The sequence below is a fragment of the Xenopus laevis genome, chromosome 8L (assembly GCF_017654675.1).
Source record: "Xenopus laevis strain J_2021 chromosome 8L, Xenopus_laevis_v10.1, whole genome shotgun sequence".
Lineage (NCBI taxonomy): Eukaryota > Metazoa > Chordata > Amphibia > Anura > Pipidae > Xenopus > Xenopus laevis.
In genome coordinates this window covers 78,451,062-78,465,411 of record NC_054385.1, presented here as the reverse complement: position 1 = coordinate 78,465,411, position 14,350 = coordinate 78,451,062, and the positions used below count along the sequence as shown (strand labels likewise).

Genomic DNA, 14,350 nt, shown 5'->3' with positions numbered 1-14,350 from the left:
ATGTGGGCAAACTCCTTTCTTCTCCTTATCGTTGCCGTGGAGAGATCCGCAAAAAGGGAGATATCCTTGTAGGTTTCCGGCAAATCTTGGGTGGAGCGGTGGTCTCGGAGTAGCTGGTCTTTGATATGGTAGAAATGGATCCGTATGATTACGTCCCTGGGAGCGGTCGCAGGAGCATTTCTCGCTTTCGGTAGCCTGTGTGCCCTGTCTATGATTAGGGCTGACTCCGGCGCCTCAGGGAGAATCGCTGCCATGAATGCTTGCACATATGCAGTTAGGTCCTTGGTATTGACGGATTCCGGGATCCCTCTCAGTCTTACGTTATTGCGACGTGACCTGTCCTCTATATCTGCTAATTTCTGTTTTAGTGCAGAAACCTCCTCCTCTAGGGCTGAGGTGAGGTCAATAACCTCATTGTGTGAGCTCACCATTTCCTCCATTTTATTTTTCAGGTGATCGGTTCTGCCGCCAATCTCACGTATTTCTGTGCGCAGTTCTGCTAGGGACTTTTGCATGTCGCTATGTATGTCCTTACGTAGTGAGTGTAGCAGGCCTTTCAGTGTAGCTGTTGTGAGGCCTTCTTGCGTCTGTGACGGGCTGTGTTCGTCATGTTGCGACTGTGCTATTGACGAAGCTGGGGAGGATGGGCGCAAGGTATCCCTCTCATCGCCATCTTGGAATCTTTTCCGCGCACCTTCGATTTTATCTTTGGATCCGTAAAAGGCCGTTAGTTTGGTTGGTGAACCTTTTTTTAGCGTTTTTCCCATCTTTGTTGCTTAAAGAGGGTGCTATAGATTTCTTGTCCCAATCTGATGTCTGCTTCTCCGCTGTTTTGTTAATATTATTAGGCCTGAGTCCGGAGCTCTCCCAAGACACGTCTCACGCCATGCAGTGTTAGGCCACGCCCCCCCAAAAGCCGTATTTTTAACACAATCACTTTTTTCAGGGGCTCAAAAGTAATTGGACAAATGAAAAACTGAAAATAAAATGTTAATTTCTAATACTTGGTTGAAACCCCTTTGCTGGCAATGACAGCCTGAAGTCTTGAACTCATGGACATCACCAAATTCTGGGTTTCCTCCTTTTTAATGCTCTGCCAGGCCTTTACTGCAGCGGCTTTCAGTTGCTGTTTGTTTGTGGGCCTTTCTGTCCGAAGTTTAGTCTTCAACAAGTGAAATGCATGCTCAATTGGGTTCAGATCAGGTGACTGACTTGGCCATTCAAGAATATTCCACTTCTTTGCTTTAATAAACTCCTGGGTTGTTTGGCTGTATGTTTTGGGTCATTGTCCATCTGTATAATGAAATGCCTCCCAATCAATTTGACTGCATTTAGCTGGATTTGAGCAGACAGTATGTCTCTGAACACCTTAGAATTAATTCAGCTGCTTCTGTCCTGTGTCACATCATGGATAAACACTAGTGTCCCAGTGCCACTGGCAGCCATGCACACCCAAGCCATCACACTGCCTCCGCCATGTTTTATAGATGATGTGGTATGCTTTGGATCATGAGCTGTTCCACAACTTCTCCATACTTTTTCTTGCCATCATTCTGGTAGAGGTTGATCTTGGTTTCATCTATCTAAAGAATGTTTTTCCAGAACTGTGCTGGCTTTTTAAGATGTTTTTTAGTCCAATCTAGCCTTTCTATAATTGATGCTTATGAGTGGCTTGCAACTTGCAGTGCACCCTCTGTATTTACTTTCATGTAGTCTTCTCTTTATGGTAGACTTGGATATTGATACGCCCACCTCCTGGAGAGTAGTGTTCACTTGTTTGGCTGTTGTGAAACGGTTTCTCTTCACCATGGAAATTATTCTGCGATCATCCACCACTTTTTTTCTTCAGTGGACGTCCAGGTCTTTTTCCATTGCTGAGTTCACCAGTGCTTGCTTTCTTTCTTTCTTAGGATGTACCAAACTGTAGATTTTGCCCCCCCCCCCTCAAATTAACTCCAGGCCTTTTATCTGCTTCATTGATAATGACATAACAAAGGAATTGCCCACACTAGCCTTTGAGTCAATTGTCCAATTACTTTTGAGCCAAGAAATGAAGTGATTGTGTTAAAGAAAGGCTTTAGTTCCTCACATTTTTATGCAATATTTTTGTTCAACCCAAAGCTGAAAGTTTGCAGTTCAACTGCATCTGAGTTGTTTTATTTAAAATTATGTGGTAATGTACAAAACTAAAATTAGAAAAAAGTTGTCTCTGTCCATATATTTATGGACCTAACAGTATCTGTATGTGCCGCAAGCCCACTTAATATTTGCACCACCCATCCCTAAGTAAGACATGATGGTTCCATGCTTCGTATTTTATATTCCCTCATCTACACAGCTGTACTTAGTCAAACAACTCAGCACACAGAAAAGGATGATTTTTACACACTGGTTTAAAGGACAAGTAAAATTACAAGGGGATGCCAAGTTGTTAACACCCACAGTGATTTTAGTTACAATGGCCCAGGTTACTTTCTCCTCTCAGTGGCTATACTGTTTCTGTGTCCCAATATTCCATGTACAGTACAGAAATTCTTTGCAGATATCTGTGCCGTGCAAGGTATGCCTGTAACAAAGGAAAAAATGGCACTGAGAGAAAAAGCACCACAGGCCAATGCATTTTTAAAAAAATTTATATAAATAAAAGTGTTGTGCTAGGATTAGAACTAACTTACAATTTGGCATCCTGCAGCCATTCTACATTTGCTTCTCCTTTAACAGAAAGGGAAAAAAAGTGCTAGGGGTCTGATATAATAATGCATACTCTTCTTTACATTTTAAGGCTATAATTTGTTACAGCAAAGTTTTATGACCATCTAAAGGCACAATACTCAGACAAGGGTTTCACTGGATCCAGGATTTGGTTTGGGATGTGGATGAATTGATTAATTCAAATGGCTGATTGCAGGGTTTTCCTGCATTTATTCATAAAGCCGTCGGACAGTTTCACTTTTTATCATATGCATACTGGGCAGCTGCAGACAGATTAAGGAAAAAATTACAGAGGTAATGTTACATTAATTAGGACAAAGCAAATACGTTATATAGAAACTTTTATTTTTGGATGTTACATTGTAACAAATCCCTTATACTGTATGTACAGGTTAGTAATATATAAATGTAAGAAACAAAATTACAGTAAATCCTTTTCATTTATGGCCATAAAAGAGAATATCCCTGCCCCCATGCTCTGCACTGGCTTGCATTCTTTGCTTATTGGCATTTGTATAGTGTGTAGAATGTATAAAATGTTAAAAAATTAAGTACTATTTATTGGTTCCGGGCCAGGGAGCATAAAGGTTAAACACAATATCACAAATACACTGTAACAGCTCCATGGCATACAGAAAGATGTATGTGTGCTTATTATTAAGTATAAAGATCTGTTCCACACATATCGTTTGCTGCTCTGTTTCATCTTGGCTCTGTGAAAGTAATAATAATGCTTGTAGTGGCGCAGTTCCATTCTTTTCTTCCCAAATGTAAGGCTTTACCAGCCTGATATAATGAGTTATAATGTTATGGACAGGCACCCACCCATGATGTGAATCCACATTATAAGCATTAATTGGAGATTGTTAAAAATGACAATAACATGCCCAGGACTATGACCCTAAAAGAGTAATAAAAGGTAGATGATACTTCATTATTCTTCCAAGATTTTGTTTTCAACAACACTTGCTTAGGAATAAAAATATTATGGTAAATTCCTCTTTAATCACTTCTGTGTTACCATTCAAGCTGCGTGCTATACAGCTTTGCTGGTTACTGATGAAATATTAAGCTTTGAAATCAGACAAAGATTCAGAAGCTTTGCTTTTGACTTATAATGGACATTAAACCAGTCAAGAAGAATATATTACTGGTTTCAACCAGATACTGTACATTTTTCACAGGCTAGCATGAAAGAACTGTATGGAACTGTATGCACATCACAGTTTAATTTCAGAATGTGATGCTTCCCCTTCCAACAGGGAACAGTTCAGTAAAAAAGGTAAAACAGTTGAGAAAACATTACTGTCCTGATTTTTACATATACAAATATGTCCCTCTGTATAATTAGAAGAGAACAAAACCATTCTCTGCTCTGGAGTGGCACAAATGATCAGAGGTTCATTCACTGCCCGATATTACAAAAAAAAACAAGAGATGTGTTCTAGAGGGATTCCTCAGGTGCACAATGTATGGCACATTTATTGGATGTAAAGCAAAGCCTGTTTGCTTGTTATCCATGCCATTATATACATTTCTGCCATATTCCAGCAGTGTTTTCTACACAAAGCGATTAGAAGTGAATCAGGGTGCAGCTGCTTCATGCAATAAGTGCTTGGCTTATACAAACTTTCACTGGAATACAGGAGCTAAAGGAAATCCAGTTCTTTCACCACATTATCACTGGCGCTGGTCAGTTTGTAGACAAAATGGAAGTCCAGCTTTTGATCACTCTTGAGCAAGTTGGATTTGATGTGGTGGGGCAGGGCATCATCAGCCAGACGCACGCTGTGCTCATTCACTTGCACATACAGTCCATAATTTGGATCCAGCACCTGGAACTTTTCAGCGCAATCTTGCAGCAGCAGCTCTACATTTGTGTCTGGCTTAATAACCAAAGTCCTGCTTTTGGAGTCCAGCTCTTCAAAGTAGATTGTGATGAAATCCTGTAAGCACATATAGGCTGAGCTCAGACAAGCTGAAAATGTTTTCACCAAATCCTATTTAGTAATAGGCAATTTTCCTATTCAAAAGGCATGCCATCGTACTGTAGCTTAAAGGAACATAACATCAAAAAATGAAATTGTTTTAAAGTAATAAGAATATAATGCAGTGTTGCCCTGCACTGGTAAAACTGCTGTGTCTGCTTCAGAAACACTACTAATGTTTATATAAATAAGCTGATGTGTAGCAATGGGGCAGCTATTCAAATGAGAAAAGGGTCAGGTCACACAGCAGATAACAGATAAGATCTGTAGAATATAATGGTGTTATCCGTTATCCACTATTAAATCTGTGCCATATAGCCTTTTTTCAATTTCCGCCATTGCTACACAGTCGCTTGTTTATATGAACTATAAATCAATAAAACAAAAGATCCGACCGCTCCAGCTCCCCGATGCTCCCCTCGTCCAGGTGCTCAGTCGACAGTGTCCCCACTGTAAGTATAACAAAAAATCCGCAGACAGGCGGCACTTCTGGATGGATTTATTAGGAAAGGGCTGCTGTATACCGCCTAACGCGTTTTAGGATTGTATCCCTTAATCATAGGCTAAATGTCCATCTGAAACAGCTGTAGTTTTATACAGAAAGAGCTAATGACCCCTAGTGGGCTTTTTATAAAATTACACCTTTATTTAAATGTTTTAAAACCTGTTTATAAAATGAACATATTTAAAAGACTAAAAACCTAACATAACTGTTAGCCTGATTACAGTTGTAAAACCCTCTACTTTGAAAAAGTAAATGTGGCGCCAAAACATGCAAGACATGTCAAGTAATTGCATCTGGCGTTGAATTCAGATCCAATGTTTAGGGCCAAATATTTCAAAGTAGAGGGTTTTACAACTGTAATACTAAAAGCGTTGTGTACCTTTTAGAGTGTGGACACTGTAGTAAACAGTATGTAGGCCATACAACCCGTATGCTAAAAGAAAGAATAAGGGAGCATATAAGGACTATTTCAAATGGTGAAGAGAGTACCCCCATAGGTAAACAATTTAGTACCTGCTCATCTAATGGCATTAAGGATCTTAAAGTTAAAGTAATTGAGCAAGTCAAAGTACCTATTAGAGGGGGAGATACTACACATAGATTGAACCTTAGAGAAGCATTTTGGATCCTTAAATTAGAAACTAGGATCCCAAACGGACTCAACTATAGACACGATATCAGCTATTTATATTAGTTAATAACACTTGTATTCACAGGACACTACGAACACGATACATTTTAGCTCTTTCTATATAAAACTACAGCTGTTTCAGATGGACATTTAGCCTATGATTAAGGGATACAATCCCGAAACGCGTTAGGCGGTATACAGCAGCCCTTTCCTAATAAATCCATCCAGAAGTGCCGTTTGTCTGCGGAGTTTTTGTTATATGAACTATAGTAGTGTTTCTGAAGCAAACAGATCAGTTTTACCAGTGCAGGGCAACACTACATAATATTTTCATTACTTTAAATCACTTTCAATTTTTTGGAGTTACTGTTCCTTAAAATAGCAAATTATTAGACTAGCGAGGCCCAGTATAAGATGCATATGTGCAAGAGTGAAACTACAGTGCCTCAGGTTCCACTTGTCCAGATGTTAAGACAAAAACTCTACCTGCTTTATTTACTTTAAAAATATAATCATACAACTTTTATTTCTTACTGAATCTCCTGCTGCTTTTGGTTCAGCTATATGTCAATATTCAAATAATACAATATCCTTGACCCACAGCATGATCTAAATGTTTACCTGGGGCCAAACAATCACATCAGCCTGATCTGACCTAGCATGCATGTGGCAACCTCACCAAATAATCTTTGTGTACAGTTTTGTCTATTTAAATCATATTGTCATATGGTCCAGTTGCATATATAAGGCATGCATGTTCTATAAGAAGCAGCAAGAAGCTTAAACACCAATATATTATAATTCATTGTCCAAATGTTCTGTATTTATATAGTTTCTATTGACCACTAGATGGCATGCATGCTGCAAGTTTTTAGTGCAGTCGGGTACTAGGAAGCTATAAATCATGGCCACCTTTGTTTAGTTTCACCCCAGATTTTGTTGTTGTTATTCTGTATCTGTGAAGGTAGTGCAGGCACTGATGTTTAACACTTGAGCATTCAGTATTGTGTTTGTATATGTCTTGTTTATGAATAATGTCCTGTTGAAATTATCTACATGGATATGAGAGTGTGTTTTTTGATTTATACATATACACAAAATATACAGAGATTTCTTGTTAGAATGAGGCAAAATATGTAATTTCCTGCACAGGGATCTCACCTGTATAGATGAACGAGACACTCTAACCTTGTTGAGAGTCCTTCTCCTTTCCCAGCGATGGATGGAGTCCTGCACCTCCACACTCAGCTGTCGAGTCACTGTGATCTTATCATAGTACTTTATGTGCTCCAGGGCTCCGTATGTCGTTGTCAGATAATAGGAACCTGGAGAATGCATCAGTACAGCAAGCAATACCATTTAGTCTTGTGCATTCTGAAATTAGGACACTCATATTTTTGACAGACACCATACGGACTAACCAAACATCACTCAGTGTTATGGAACCCAAAGATTATCAGTGGCGAAACAAGACCTGGCTGAATCAGAAAATACAATACTTTCCTCCACCCTCAGCCACACAGCAGCAGCCAGACTGCTTGCTTCTACAGTGGCATTTTATACTGTACAAATTATAAAACTAGCTCTCAACAATTTTTTGGAGCACACAGGAAATGTGTTATGGACAAAAATAATTCAGTACTTCAGTACAAAATCCCTGCCCCTGCTTACAGGGAAAGCAGGTTCCAAGTACACAGTAAGGTATGGCAACACATAACAACAGACAGTTGGGGGCTCTCTTGCATTGTATATCTCACTGCATACGGGCATGGCTTCTTTGCTCACTGCTCTTGCCAGTTATTATATGTACAGGTTTTTTTTGTAGCCAATTAGGTAACTACCACAAGCTTACAGCAAATGTCTCACCAGATTCCAGGACAGCTGGAGCACTAATCTACAAGGCTGAGAGCATTAACGAACGTGCAAGAGGGGAAGTTTGATTTAACCAACAAAATATTTCTTGTGCTCTTCCTTCCATCTGAAAAGGTAAAAACAGTAGCTATGTAATCTTACCCTGCCTCTGGGAAAGCAATCTAATAAACTCGTAGCAGAATGCTAGTTAAACCAGCTGTGGATGAGTTTAGAGCCAGAGAAAATGGCAATCCAGGCAGAAAATCTTATAGGAGGAAAAGCACTGTACACAGGGGCGTAACTACAGAGGAAGCAGACCCTGTGGCTGCAGGGGGCCCAGGAGGTATAGGGGGCCCATGAGGCTCAAATTCATGTACAATTTCAATACATTTTGGTAAAACAGGACAACCTCTGGATATGTTTGGGGCCCTAAAATTAATTTGCTGTGGGGCCCAGTAACATCTAGTTACACCACTGACTGTACAGTATCTGAGAATCAGCAGTACCTTCTCCTAATTGTAAAGTTGGATCCATTAGCTCCATCATGTACTCCACATCCAGCAGCAGCTCAGTAAGGTCACATCGAGCCAGCACATACATAAGAACAGGCAAGAAGTCATCTGCACCATGTATCTTCCCTAGGGACATCAAACAGGGACAACAAACAGGGACACATCAGTTTGACAAATGTGTAACATAAGCCCCCCACCAAGAATGACATGTAAGCTTCTACACATGGCAGGCACAAGAACACTTGTCATGGTCTGATACATCTGCAACTTTGCCTATTGCCACTGAATAATTCATCCCTGGCAGTGGGAATGCACAGCTTGCACCTAAATGGACACAGTTCATCTGCTCACTGAATAAAATGGCAATGGATTATTATTTACAAACAAAAGGTGTTACCTACCCAATATCTTGAGTGTGTAAAAAAGCATAAAAATAGTATTGCACATGGAAACAGTAATTTATAAACTACCACAGCTAAACTTTCTGGAATATTCTCTAATACATGTATGAGACCTGTTATCCAGAATGCTTGGGAACTGGGGTTTTCCATATACAGGGTCTTTCTGTAATTTTAATCTCCATACTTTAGGTCTACTAAAAATGTATAAATTCAATAGGATTGTTTTTCCTCCTATAAGAATTTATTATATCTTTGTCTTTGTTGCTATCAAGTATGAAATACTGTTTTATTATTACAGTGACAAAGGAAATCATAAAAATCTAAACACTATGATTAAAATATAGTCTATGCGATATAACCTTCGTGTGATTCGAGCTTTTTGGATAACAGGTTTCAGAATAACAGATTCCATACCTGTACTGCAAAACATATAGTAGGTCACTACCCTCTAATTAGTTTGTACTGAGTTACTCCTTTCTTTCAAAAGGAAAGTAGAGAAAGTGCAGTCACAGGGGAGCTTAATTGGCAGCAGTTTGCAGAGAGAAAAATCCTGTTCATTAAAGGTAGTTGCGCTCCTTGCACTTCTGTATTAGTTGCACTTGGCACGACTCTGCCCTTTCTTCCTCCTGTTCCAAATTTGTTGTGTCCACTACTACTGCCACCTCTCAAACAGGCGGAGGCTCTAGGGTTCCTATAGTAGCCTGTGTAAATTGCTGCCTTGCAGTTGTAAAGAAACAATAGAGGGCGCACACGTCATTCTAGTTCAGAACATCAGGCATTACAACAATGCTTTTCTCTGCCATTGCATCCAATTTGCGTTAAGTGCAACCTCGTCAATGTTGGCTCATAGGCCACATTTGCAGCAGATGCATCTCCTCCTGGCAACCAGAATTACACTGGAGTCATGGGGAAAAAAGGTTGCATTGTGGGTAAACATGGCAATTGCACTCAAAATTGAGTTTAGCCCACTGCACTCACAGTTGTATATAACATCATTAAGACTTCTAATAACCCTTCTGTGCAGCCCATCAAGGAAATAAGGATATTATCCTCTAGCTAGCTAAGGGCAGATGTCACTCTTATTAAAGGAGATATATAGGATAAATGAAACCCCATAATTTCCATATACTATATGGTGCTGGTTTTACTTTTGGCCAAAAACTAATATCTTTAAAAAGGGCCCCTTTATTGGAGCTCCCTATAGATCTACTACAGTCCCTATCTGAGTTTCAAATGAGGGGTGGGCGTGTCCTAACGGTCCCTGCCAGAAGCACAGTAGAAGAGGGATAGCCAATCACAGCCCTGCAGTCATACAAGCAAGACAGGCTTCAGTTCCCTATCAGGTCAGCCTAGCTGCTGATTGGTTCCTATCCTACAGTGCAGTGTAGCCTGGGAAAGGAGGCATCGGGAAGTGGAACAGATAGGTGGGACTTGTAGTAACCAGAAACAACTTTTTAAGACACATTCTATATCCTTCTATATCAAAGAGTTTAATGCACTGGCACATTCTTGTTTTTACATAATGTCTCTTTTAAACATTACTTGTGGCCTTTTTCACCAATTGGTAGGAAACATCTTTGCTAAAGCAAAAAGCCACCCCATCTGCAAATAAATGCACATTCATCAAACTATATTACACAGTTGAGCTGTAAGCAATTTAAATATATTTCCTAAAAGAATTTAAAATATGTTTTCTAGCATCCTAGTGGTAAGGTTTTGCGATTGGGAGAACATGTATGCTGTAATAACAAATACTTTTTAGCATTCTGCATTTCTTTATTCCTAATAAGACTATGTTAAGCATTTACACTAACTCTACAAATGTAACCACAGTGCTAAATGCTCGGGTGCTAACAGCAGGCATGTTCTAACTGCTTCTGCATAAGGGAATGTTTGGTACACCTAACGCTTTAGCTATCTCATCCCTGTATTTTTGGGCTACTTAAAAGCACAGTGAGAAAGAAAGCAATTTGTTTGTCCTCAGAGGAGCTGATCTTTGATCAATTTAGCATACCCTAGTGGTGGGCTAAATTTAGCTGATGTAGCCATTGGGTAATTGGGCTAGCAATTGGATCATAGCAGGAGCCAGTACAGACTGGCAATGAGATGAGCCCATCAACAGCTTCAATGGATTTGCAAACCTGCCCAAAAGATAGCTCTGAACTCTAAAAAGACATGTTGGGCATTCCATCATATTGGCCTATAACATGATGCACTACTGTGCAGGTTTGCAAATCCATTGAGGTTTTTGATTCTGAGCTCTTACTGCTGGTCTGTAGAGGCTCCAGGTATGATTTGATTGATGGTACAGCGACCTAACTATTGCCTGTTGAGACAACTGATATTTATAAACCGCGTACAAACGCCCTACCAGAAAAAGTACTTACTCCAAAATAACATGCCTTCTAAAAATGGCACAATTTAAACAAGACAATGCAACATAATGTCCTTTACAATAAAGAGTTTCAAAACAAACGGAAGCCAAAATATATATAAAATAAACAGTGAGAAATTTCACTGCAGCTTTTTGTTTCTAATTTGTTCAATAACATACACCCACAGCATAATAGCAAATAGTTAGATTTTATATAATATTTACAGATGTGCATTCAGTATCCTAAATACATTGTCCATGTGACAGTTATTGGGTTCTTCTATGAGAACAAACGCAAAGGTCCTTCGGACATTTTAAAACTATGATTTTGAACGTTACTGCTCTCCCTTCTTCCGAGCAGGGCCCTCTTTAACTGCTTATATTGCTCAGTATTTGTAGATTAACGTGTATGTTTGATGTATACACTCCTCTGTTGTACAGCACAAAGGAATATGTTGGCACTTCATAAATAGTGGTCAATAATAAATATAATTATGTGCAAATGCTGCTTCAGTCAGTAATGGTTATGCTGTATTTCTTTTGCAGCTTGTAGGTGGGTGTGGGTATAACTAACATCTACTAAATGCTCAAGTAACTTCTTCATTGTTTGTCTAATACAGTTTCAAGCAGCGCTTCAGTGCTTACGCTTACACAAATAACTTGCTTAGCATTTCTGTTGGACAATCTAGCAACACCAGTTTGAGTAAATAAGTTATTAGTAAAATACACTAACAATAATGTTTCTGCACTTATCTGACAGTTCCGCTTAGCAATGAAGTAAATCAATTGTTATATTAAATATTTTTACCGTATTGTTCTTACCTGGGTTTCCAGTAGCCATTGAATCATAAATTAGTTTACAAGCCTTTAGCAGGTAGGCTACTTTCTTCTCCGGAGAATAGGTTTTGTGCATGACTGAGAACTTCTGAGTGATCTTTTCCATCACATTGATTTCAGGCACACTGGTGGTTACTCCCAGGTCAGTGGTTGTGATATCCTGGATAACCATCTGGTTCTCTTTTAGTAGTCTAAATGAGCCATCCTTAGTGTGGATTTCCCGCAGGTATCCCTCAATGGGGGACTTCAGAGGCTTCAGCATACACTTACAGAGGGCAGCTTCAACAATGGCTTCTGCATAATGAAACATAAATGGATGAGTGGTGCCATTAGACTACAATATTGTCTTTAAGTATCTAGAAAGAGTACTTCAAATGAAGTAAGCAAACTAGCAGATCCCTAATTATTTATATAAGCAAATATTTAAAAAATGAGTTCACTGTGCATATGAAAAACATGTATATGAAGGGCAAATAAATGATAATTCCTAACAGAAAAATGCTGCTATACTTTTCATATGTTTCAGCACTACAGATCTATACATTTTAAGTTATAGACAGAGCAAATTTGCATACCTATTTGGTCATCTGTGTAGACAGTGGAGTCAATCATGGCCTTTAGCTCTGCACTCTGTACCAAATAACTTTTAAGCTGGGTCATCATTAGACGGATCTCCTGAAGCATCTCTGTGCTTGAGCTCTGTTTGCCCATAATCTCCAGGCTGTAGGCTTTATAGTCCTGGACTAGATTCCCAAAATATGATTCTTTATCCTGAGCCAGTTCAGTGACCTTTTTTTGCAACTTTCTTTCAGCAGACATGAAAGCACTAAAGACATTGGTGGTTACAATGGACAACCGGTTTTTGGCCTTATCTAACATAAATGAATGACTCTTTCGAATGGAAGGGCTGGATACCTTTTCCTGGTCATGGTCATCCTCAGCACTGCTTGTGGACAAAGAATCCTGTTCTGGATTGGTTAATGAAATAGTAAAGCCACTTGCTGGGGAGTTCAGACATGTATCTGAGCTCTTCAGTTCCTTGGTTGACAATGGAGTGCAGCCCTCTTTATTTTTAGCAAAATCCTTATATTTGGAGAAGTCTGATTGAGAAGTTCTGCCATTGTGCTTGATATCACTAAGCCTTGATTGTTTCTGAGAACGGAGATCTTTAACTGGAGATCTTTGGGCTGGTGGGGCAGGTGGACACCTGTGGGAAAGCTTCTTTGTTCTTGGAGGAGGTACAGGAGGTGGTTTATTTATTTTCCCCTGAGAAATGAACTGCTGCTCTGGAATACCCTTATACTTCTTTATGATGGTTTCAAGGTTCAGGTGAGCTTCTGCTTGGTCTTTTGATTGCCCTTCTGTCTGCTGCTCCTTCTTTCTCATGCTATTGCCTTTGTTTTCTAAAATCTTTCCTGACTGACGTCTTTTAGGAATAGCTGGTGCAGACATTGCAGATTTTTGGTTCTGTTCTCCAAGTGAACAAATGGCATGTTCTGCGCTGTCTTTCTTTTCTTCTGTGCTGTTAATTTTCATTTCCTCGCAAGACTGAGCAAGAGGTTGAACTTCCACACAAACGTCTGTTAATGCATTGGGCAAATCTTTTAACTGGCTAAGGTTTTGAGACACTTGACAAAGAGGAGGAGTTTGTGAAGCAGGTGGCATGTGTGAGGAGGGAGGCGTCTGAGGAACACAAGGAACATGTGATGTTAAAGAAGGACCAGACTGTGCCATTGGTTGGTTGGAAGAGGAACGAAGTAAGCAAGAAGAAGGCGGAGCAGCAGAAGGGGGATGAGGGGATTTTAGTGGAGATGTATAGGAATGAGAGTGTTTATAATTAGGAGGGGGACCAGAGGGAGGAACTGAGGGCAGAGGTGGGTTTTGTACAGATGGTGGAGGTGGTGGTGGGGGTCGTCTGTAAACAATTTTGTGAGTTTTAATTTCTGAATTTGCAACACAGTTTGAAAGAGGAAGCTTCTCAGCAGCCAGTACATTGCTACATTCTTCAATAAAAATAGGGTTGACAAACCACAGCCGCCCACTTCCTACAGAAATCTTAATTTCACACGTACAGCCTTTGGCTTCAATTTGTATATGATGGCTGGACTTCACACTGCAAGTTTGGAAATCTCCATTGCTGGTACATATGCATTGCTTTGCAACAGTTAATTTATTTTCATCTGTAAATGTTGAGTCCCAAAAACCTGTATAAATTAAGCAGATCCTCACATTGGATATGTACAGTGGAACAGAATTCATACAAATGCATAGTCCTCCATAGAAATGAAGTGGTATAGAAATCATATAAATGCAATGCTCCATAGAAATCATGTTCTTTACATTAAACCTAAAGTAACTTGTGTTATAACTAAGCAGTTTCAGCATTTAGTGTCAGTTGTGGAACTACAACTGGCTGCCGTAACAGTTAAAAAAAAAAAAAAAAAAAAATCCTGTTTCTGTATTGCAATGTGAACCTAAAAACAAATACAGTATACAACATACAAACGGGTTTTCAAACCCTAGGGGGAAAAAGCGGCTT

The 14,350-nt window shown here is 39.5% G+C and overlaps 1 protein-coding gene across 2 annotated transcripts in view; it reads right to left on the bottom strand.

Annotated features, from left to right (window-relative positions):
* Positions 1-3,040: 3,040 nt before the first annotated feature.
* Positions 3,041-14,350, bottom strand: part of rin3.L (Ras and Rab interactor 3 L homeolog) — a 50,814-nt gene continuing 39,504 nt past the window's right edge. For both annotated transcript variants that reach the window (XM_018230438.2, XM_018230437.2), the window contains 5 exons: positions 12,387-14,015; positions 11,797-12,105; positions 8,194-8,325; positions 6,998-7,161; positions 3,041-4,658 (listed from right to left, as the gene is read on the bottom strand). In XM_018230438.2, coding sequence (XP_018085927.1) covers positions 4,362-4,658; positions 6,998-7,161; positions 8,194-8,325; positions 11,797-12,105; positions 12,387-14,015 — 2,531 coding nt within the window. In that variant the 3' untranslated portion in view covers positions 3,041-4,361. The remainder of the gene's footprint in view (positions 4,659-6,997; positions 7,162-8,193; positions 8,326-11,796; positions 12,106-12,386; positions 14,016-14,350) is intronic.